At 23.0% G+C, this 8,643-nt stretch overlaps 1 protein-coding gene across 1 annotated transcript; it reads left to right on the plus strand.

The window, feature by feature from the left end:
- Positions 1-2,888: 2,888 nt before the first annotated feature.
- LOC117169471 lies at positions 2,889-6,484 on the plus strand. The gene is made up of 3 exons (XM_033355873.1): positions 2,889-3,149; positions 3,246-3,448; positions 6,298-6,484. Exons 1-3 carry the CDS (start codon positions 3,053-3,055, stop codon positions 6,436-6,438), a joined length of 441 nt encoding a protein of 146 aa, XP_033211764.1. The 5' UTR covers positions 2,889-3,052; the 3' UTR covers positions 6,439-6,484.
- The last annotated feature ends 2,159 nt before the right edge of the window (positions 6,485-8,643 follow it).

Genomic DNA, 8,643 nt, shown 5'->3' on the forward strand with positions numbered 1-8,643 from the left:
TTAATTTTTATCAGATTTCTGGGAAAATTTTTAATGAAATAAGTTTTACTTTGAAAGAGTAATTTTCAGATTTTAAATCAAAATTCTGCAATTTTTCCATAATATATAATTTCATACAAAAATTTAAATTAGTGTAAGAGATATTCAGAACTTTCGAAACAATTGAAAAATAATAAAACTTGTCAGAGAAGAGTCTGAAAGAATTTAAGGAAATTTGTTTAATTTTGCAGAATTAAAGAAAAAATCAAGAAAATTATAAATAATTTTTGATGATCAGGCGATTCACATGGTCTGAAATTATTTTAAACAAAGAATTTTTTTAATATTGGTGTACAATTCTTCTAAGATTTTTTCTTTTGATAAATAAACTCTAAGATAAAATGAAAAAATGTGTTTAATCATATAAAACAATTAATGCAAAATCTATTAATTTGAAAAGAATAAAAAATAAATGATGTTTCGAACCAGTCCTGAATATCTTTTAGCAAGACTTAAATATTTTCTAACATTTTGTAAAATCTAATAAAATTAAAGAAATTCTATAAAATCTTCTAGATTCTTTTACGAAAAATCTGAAATATATCAATTTATTTTTTAATTTTCTTATCATGTTATAAAAATTGTAATGACATCAATTTAAATACAATGTAATAATACTTACTGTTTTTTTCTTAACTCTCATAACTTAATTTAAATTAACTAATTACTTAAATTAAATTAAATTACTTGAACTACTTTATTAATTAATTGAACACTTAAATGTTCTAAAACTTTTTATAAATAAATAGTTATTTGAAATTGATTTGAACCTCAATAATTCAAATAAACAATTATTGTAAATATTTATTAAATAATAAGTCAAATTATTTTGTATGAGGTATCTCACATTAGATTAGTAACAAGAGTTGCAAATTCTCCTGGATTAAAAAAAAATGTAGGAAAATTTTATATTATTACAAAAAATATTTGGAAGCTTCAGAAGTTTTAAAAAAATTCGAAAATAATTTAAATCTTAAAAATATATTTTTTTTAATTTGACAAAGTGTAGATATTTGATAATTTAAAAAAAAAGGTTTTTAAGAATATTAAAAGGTCTCGAGAAATTGTTAAAATTCACCCAAAATTCCTGGGAAAATCTCAACAAAATCTGTTATTCATCTTTTGAAAATTTCGAATAATTTGAAAAAATATTTTGTAGTTCTTAACAAATTTAAAAAATAATTTTAAATATGAAAAGTTTTCAAAAACTGAAAGTCAACATGCATATTTTTAAAAACTTTGAAATACAATTTTAACGATTTTTGAAAGGTTTCAAGGTAATATAAAAATCTTAAAAAGATTCCTGTTAAAATTTAATATGATTTTTTATTTTTAAAATGCAATTAGTTTTATTTTCAAACTTGGACAGATGTTCAAAAATTTGGCAAATATTTTTTAATTTCTTTGAAGGTTCTACAAATCCTAAAGTTCTTAAAACTGACTCAAATTTTTCCTAAAACTTGGTATTATTTTGTAAGATTTAAAAAAATATCAAGATTCTTTTTTGAGATCCGAAATGTTCAAAAATCTTTTTGTGTTTTCTGAAGAAGCCTAAAAAAATTATATGTATACTAATTTCCAAACAAGTAAGCTTATAAAATAAATAGATTTTTAACATTTTTACTTTGAATAAAAGATTTTTTTCCTTTTAAATTATAATTTGTCTTATTGGTTTAAAAAATTTTATCTTTTGGTATAAATTTCATCTATTCTGATTAAAAATATAACAGTTCAGTTAAAAATTATAGTCTATTTCGCTTAAAAATTAAAAAATAAAATTTCATTGGAATATATACTATCAGATTTTTTTTTAATTTATCTTTGCAGCTTGGAAATTTAATGATTTTGGTTGAAAGTTGAACCACATTCTTGAAAAAATGGTATTGTTTGGATTTATCAATTTAGTAAAAAGTTTATCTCTTTGGTTGAAAAATAAAAAATTAGATTTTAAAGTTAAAAACCTTAATTATTTCTTTCGTCGCATTATAAAAACAATATTTTTTTGTTGATGGTTTAACTATTTTGTTGAAAATTTGTGTCTTTTTTATTAACTCATCTGATTTTTATTTTTAATTAAAAACTTTTTCATTTTAATTATCAATTTTTTAATAAAATTTCTCGTTGAAAACTTATCTTTTTTGTAGGAAAATTTAACTACTTGGTTGAAAATTAAATTACTAAAATAATTTTTTTCGTTGAAAATTACACATTTCCATTAAAAATGCATCTCTTTAGGTGAAAATGTATCCATTTTGATGAAAATTGGTCTTTTCTGTACAAAATTATTCTTCCTTGTAGAAAATTTTTCCATTTGGTTGAAAATTAAACCATTTAGTTGAAAATGTACTTTTGTATCGAAAATTTATAACTTGGAGTCAAAAGATTCAATTATTTTTTAGAAGATTCGTCACCTTTGCAAATCATTTAATATATTTTTTTTAAACTTAAATTTTCGTTAAAAATTTGTCTTTTTTGGATGAATTCGACTGTTTCTATTCAAAATTGAAATCTGTTATGTTTGAAGTATTAATTAATTATAAAATTTTTCGTTGTTAATTCATTTTTTTAATGTTTTCTGGTTAAAAATTCAACTTTTTTGTGGAATATTAACTTTTTAGTTGAAATGTTCATTCGAGATATCTGAAATCATCCAAAATCTTTCCAATTTTTTCAAGAATTTAAAAAAAAATTTACTTGTAATTATGTAAGCAAATAAACATAAAAAATGAATAGTTAGTCGAAATTTTATTGCTTACCGGTAATTATTTTCTCCTGTACAGGTAAAATATCAAAAATAAATAATCTTTTAAAAAAATTGAAAGTCATACCATTCCCAAGATTTGATCTCCCAAAAAACAAAAGACTCACATCTATCAAAAAAATGTAAATATTCGGTTCAAAATTTTTCTCACTAAATATTAGAATTTATAACAAAAATTTAATGCGTTCGGATCTAAATTGAATATTCGGAAAATACTCGTAAAGAACTAAATAATCAGAGTAAACTTTTATCATGGAAATAAGAAGTATTGGTGAAACGCAAAACTCTGATAGAGAATCTCTGATCATGGAAACATTCAAAAACCCTGGATTTCATAGTCCGAGTAATTGTAAGTTGATTTTGCTAAAAAGAATGAAATTTTTTCGAGTCTGGTGACTTTACACATTTTTTTATTTAACCTTAATTGTTATTGCTTGGTAATTAGATATCTCCTATTCGAGCGTGAAGAAGAAATTGAGTACGACAATTTCAACTCCTACGACATCTGCTGACAAAAAGTTTGTGGTTATCGAAAAAAGTAAAGAAAAATTCCATCCAATTCCCCTGCACGGTGCTCGGGGTCACTTGGGACTTTCTGTTATAAAGCAATCAGCCAATAATGTTGAAAATAATCCAAAAACTGTTAAGGTATGTTAAGGTATGCTAAGGTAACTGTTAACGAAGTAATTTTAAGCTTTAGTTTAATTTTTTAAAACTGATTATTGACATTTTTAAATACATGGTGACCGCTTTAATTAAGGGAAAAAATTCCCGATCATTTCCCGAGTCAATACAGAAATGTAAATTAAATCACATGAAGTAAAACCTTTTTTTTTTTAATTTTCTATTTTATTTTTTATTTTTGTTGAGATTAAGGGAAGAATTTGTTATTTTCAATTGGTTTTTGAACTGTAAGAAAATAATTTTTCATTTATAATAGTTTTGCTGAGTTTCAAGGCAGAAAATTTTGTTTTTTTAATTTTTTCTGAATTGGAAGAGGGCTAATTTTGTATTTATAAAATGCTTATTGAGTTGGAAGGGAGAACAATTTTTTTTTAAATTTCTGAATTGAAGGAGGCCTTTTTTGTTTTAGTGACTTTTTTAAAATTTTTATTGAGTTTCAGGTTAGAATTTATTATTTTTAATTTCTTCTAATCCAAAAAACAGTTTTTTATTTCAAAAATTTTTATTGATTTTAAGGAGGGAAAATTATATTTCCGAATTTGTTCCTAATTAGAAGAGGGTAATTTTTTATTTAGAACATTTTGATTAAATTTGAAAAGGAAAATTGAAATTTTTATTCAGTTGAAAAGGAGGAAATTTTCGTTTTATATTTTTTTATGAACTAAAAGCGGCCTTCTTTATCATTTTATTTCGTTGGAAATGATAAAATTATGTTTGCTTTTATCTGATTTGGAACGGCTTATTTTTAATTTTTTTAAATTTTTCTTGTGTTTCAGGGAAAATTTTTTTCAATTTTTATGTATCAAAGGAGAATTTTTCATTTTTAACATTATTATTGAGTTGAAGGATAGAAGATTTTATTTCTGATCTATTTTCTGGATTAGAACAACGTGATTTTTTACGCATAAGATTTTTATTGATTTAAAAAATAAATTTGATTATTTGAAACTGAATTAAAAAAAAGATGATTCTTTTTATTTTTATTGTATCTTCCAATTTTTAATTTATATTGAGTTTTAAGGTAGAATTTGTTATTTTGAATTTTTTGTGAATCAAAAGAGAGTGTTTCATTTTTAGTATTTTTATTGAGCTAAAAAGAAATTTGGATTATTTTTTTCTTAATTCAAAAAGAGGTTATTGTTCTTTTTTAAATTTGTATTAAATTTAAGGGAAAAATGAGTTATTTTCAATTGATTTCTGAACTGAAAGAGAAGATTTTTTTATTTTTACATTTTTATTGATTTGCAAGGGAGAAAATTTTGTTTTTCTATTTTGTCATACATTTGAAGAGGTCATTTTTTATTTTCTATTTTCATTAAATTAAAAACGGTGGAATATTGATTATCCTGTGTTTTCTTTTATTAAAAGAAGTAAGAAAAGTTACGTTTTCTAATTTATTCTGAATTGAAAAACTCTTTTTTGTTTTCATCATTTCAATTTAAAAATAAATAGAAAACGAAATTTTCGTTTCTTTGAATTAAAAAAAAAATCTAAAAAATATCAAATGTCTTTACCAATCCAACAAAAATGAAAAACGAAATTTTCATCGTTTCCAACTAAAAAAATTTTTTAAATACAAAATTATCGCTCTTCAGATTAAAAAAAAAGTATCCTAAATTTTCTCCCTTTCTACTATAAATATTTAAAAAATACAAAATTATCCCTCTTCCAATTCAAAAAAATTCAAAACCAAAATTTGTTCCTTTACAACTATAAGAAAATTGTAAATACAAATTTATCGCTCTTTATGTAATACGAATTTTTCTATCTCAAATCAGTAAAAGTGTTTTTAAAAGGCGACATTCTAAAAATGTGAAAAATAACAAATTATTCTTGTTTGGAAAAAATAAAAATGTGATACCTTCTAACTAAATAAAAATTATAAAAAGAAAGAAGGGATTCTTTGAATTTATGAAGAATTAGAAAACGAAAATTTCGTCTCTTTCAACAACAACGAAATTTTTTAAATATCGAATGCCTGCCAATTCAACCAAAATTAGAAACAAAAATTTCCTCGCTTTCAACTACAAAAAATTTTAAAATACAAAATTATCCCTCTTCAAATTCAAAAAATATTTAAAACCTAAATTTCCTCCCTTCCAACTACAAATATTTCAAAAATGCAATATTATCCCTCTTCTAATTGAAAAAAATTCAAAGCAAAAATTTTCTCCCTTAAAACTATAAAAAACTTTTAAATAAAAATTAAAAGTGACATTCTAAGAATGAAAAACCTAACAAATTCCATCGCTTCCAGCTGAATAAAATTACAAAAAATTCAATAAAATTTGTGACGTTAATATCTTTAAATTGTTTATTTTTAATGGATGCTAATTTTTTCAAATTCTAAATGTTCTAATTTTAAATTAATGTTTAATTAAATACTTGAACTGCGTTTCGGTTTTACAAATCATTATTTGATTTGTATTAACGGTTGATCAACCTAAAAAATTTTTATTCTTCAAATTGAAAATGTACGATTAGTAATAAAAACCTTAAATGAAAAATTTGTCAAGTAAAAGATTTTACAATTGCGCATTATAAACTTATTGATATAATCATTGAAAAAACTAAAACTGAAATAAATTTTTTTTTAATTTTCAAATCGAACTTATTTTGAAAAAAATAAATAAAAAAATAAATTCACTGTCATTTTCCGGTGTCTCGAAAAACTTCTAGTTCTTTTCCGGTTTCCTGTTCCAGTGGTCACCCTGGAATAATACAAAGAGGAATCGAATCTGGTTTATACAAAAGTGTTAAAATATTAGTAATTAAAACAAAATTAACTGAAAAATTTTATTTTCTATTTTTAGAAATTCCCAAAGGACTATGCCTCTCTGCAAATATTTAGAGAAGCATTGAGAAATTATGTTATACTTTGTAAAAATGCAGTGATGCTGTGGTTCTCGGTCCTGACCTACTCTTTCTTGTTCAATCGAAATTCTGGAAAATGAAATTGTAAACTAAAGACTGGCAATAAATATTCCTATGATGTAAGAATATTGTTTAAAATTTTTTTGTATATTTTACATTCCTTCTCAAATTAGTTTCATAATGTTTACTTCTAATCAACTTTAAAAATAGGATTTCCCAGCATAATGATTATTTTCGTAAATATAAACCAAAAAAATCACAGTCTTATTTGGATTATCTTTTATAAGTTTTGATCTGTTGTACAATTAAATTTAGTTGATCTCAGGATACCTTATATTACACAATATAGTTTTTTTTTACTAAAATTACAAATTACACAAATTTACTGTCGCTTAGCCGTCCAGTAGCTAGGATTTCTAAACAATCGACTTTCAAATTTTATTGAACGATTCTGCTATTTCCTTCGTGTCCAAGAAATAAAAATTTCATTCTTCACCACGATAACGCAACTGCGCAATAATTGCAGCTCATTCAGCAATTTCTGGTAAAAAGCAGCAATTTCTCGCTTATTCTCATATTAAAATATCCTTTAGGGATCATCCATAAACTACGAAACCAATTTTCTGCAGAAAATTGGTAACGCTGTGTTTCACCAGAAATTGCTGAATAAGCTGCGATAAATGCACAGGTGTGTTGTCGTGGTGAAAAATGACGTTTTTCTTCCTTGGAAAGAGGAAAAGTTTTTTGAGGAAGGTAATTTTGTATGACTTTTCCTCTTCAACCTAAAAATAAGTCAGCCCAAAACTAACTTAAGGCAGGCTGATATTTTAACAAAAATCGGAAACTAATAGGAGTATTGAACCAGTTTACTTAAACAAAGGCAGAAATAAATTTAAAAGAAAAGTTTAATTCCTAACCAAAAAGACGAGTTATCGACAAACAAAATTAATTTTGCAACCTAAAAGATAAATTTTCATAAACATAAAGATATTTTTTACTAAATAGTTGAATTTTCAACTTATAAAGTATAGATTTCCATCAGAAAATGGGATACTTAAATTATCGTATACAAAATAATTTGTAATAAAAAAGCGAATTTTCATCAAGAAACGTTCAATTTTAAACCAAAGAGAATAATCTTTAAAAAACGCTTACGAAAGTAGTTCAACTAACTAGTTGAGTTTGACTGAAATACGAGTTTTTAACCAAATATTTAATTTCTTAACCAAAATGGTAAATTGTTTTCAAAAATTTAAATTTTTAATCAACAAGATAGATTTTTCCATCGGGTAGATTGATGTTCTACGGAAAAAACGAATTTTTAACAAAATACGTCCATTTTTAAGAATTTGGGAAAATTTTTAAGATAAAAAGGCAAATTATCTACAAAATAGTTTAATTTTTTACCCTAACATATGAATTTTCAATAAAAAAATTAATTTCTTGTCGGATATTAAAAGTTTTATTTAATTATTACATTTTTATAAAATTAGATTTATTTGTCAACAAATATTTGAATTTTTGACCCGAAAATATAAATTATTCACCACAAAATAAATTTTCTGCCTAATATTAAAAGTTTCTTCCACATAGGGATATCGCTAAAGTCCTTGCGAAATATTGAAAATATCTATGAAATTATTGAAATCTTTGTACAATCTTTAAAAAAATTAAGGTCTTCTTGAAGTCTGAAATCTTTATGAAATCTTTTTGCAAGCTTTGGAAATTCTTAATAAATATTTGAAATAATTAGGAAATAAATTTAATGCAATTTAATAATTGAAATCTTGGAAATCTTTTCGTGTTATTTGAAATAATTGTTAAACATTTAATGATATTTGTGAAATTATTGTAACACTGTTATGTATATTTTGGAAATATACATATATATTACAATTTTTTAAATTTGTCCGAAGTCCTTGGAAATTATTGTGAAATATTTGACACATTTTTAAAATATTTAGTTATATTTGTGAAATTATTTAAGTCTTGGGAAAATCATTAAAATCTTTTTTAAATTTATCTGAAACCTAATAAATGTTTGTGAAATATTTCTGAAATCATTTAAGTCCTTCTGAAATCTTGTATTTAAAATTTTTTTGAAATTATTTTAGTCTGGAGGAAATCATTTAAATTTATGTGATATCTTTTGAATTTGTCTGAAATCTTTGTGAAAACTTTGGAAAATCATTTAGGTCTTTGTGAAATCTTTTAAACTAATGTGAAGTTCTTGTGAAATATTTTTAAATGTTTTTTCATCTTTAGGAAAGTATTCTAATTTATGA

The sequence above is a fragment of the Belonocnema kinseyi genome, chromosome 3 (genome assembly GCF_010883055.1).
Source record: "Belonocnema kinseyi isolate 2016_QV_RU_SX_M_011 chromosome 3, B_treatae_v1, whole genome shotgun sequence".
NCBI lineage: Eukaryota > Metazoa > Arthropoda > Insecta > Hymenoptera > Cynipidae > Belonocnema > Belonocnema kinseyi.

What these genes read in the sequence shown, in the direction of transcription:
- LOC117169471 (XM_033355873.1), top strand. Translation starts at nt 3,053, where the DNA reads ATGGAAATAAGAAGTATTGGTGAAACGCAAAACTCTGATAGAGAATCT. An exon ending in ATTTCATAGTCCGAGTAATT is followed by an intron (nt 3,150 to 3,245) that starts GTAAGTTGATTT and finishes CTTGGTAATTAG; the next exon opens with ATATCTCCTATTCGAGCGTG. An exon ending in ATAATCCAAAAACTGTTAAG is followed by an intron (nt 3,449 to 6,297) that starts GTATGTTAAGGT and finishes TTCTATTTTTAG; the next exon opens with AAATTCCCAAAGGACTATGC.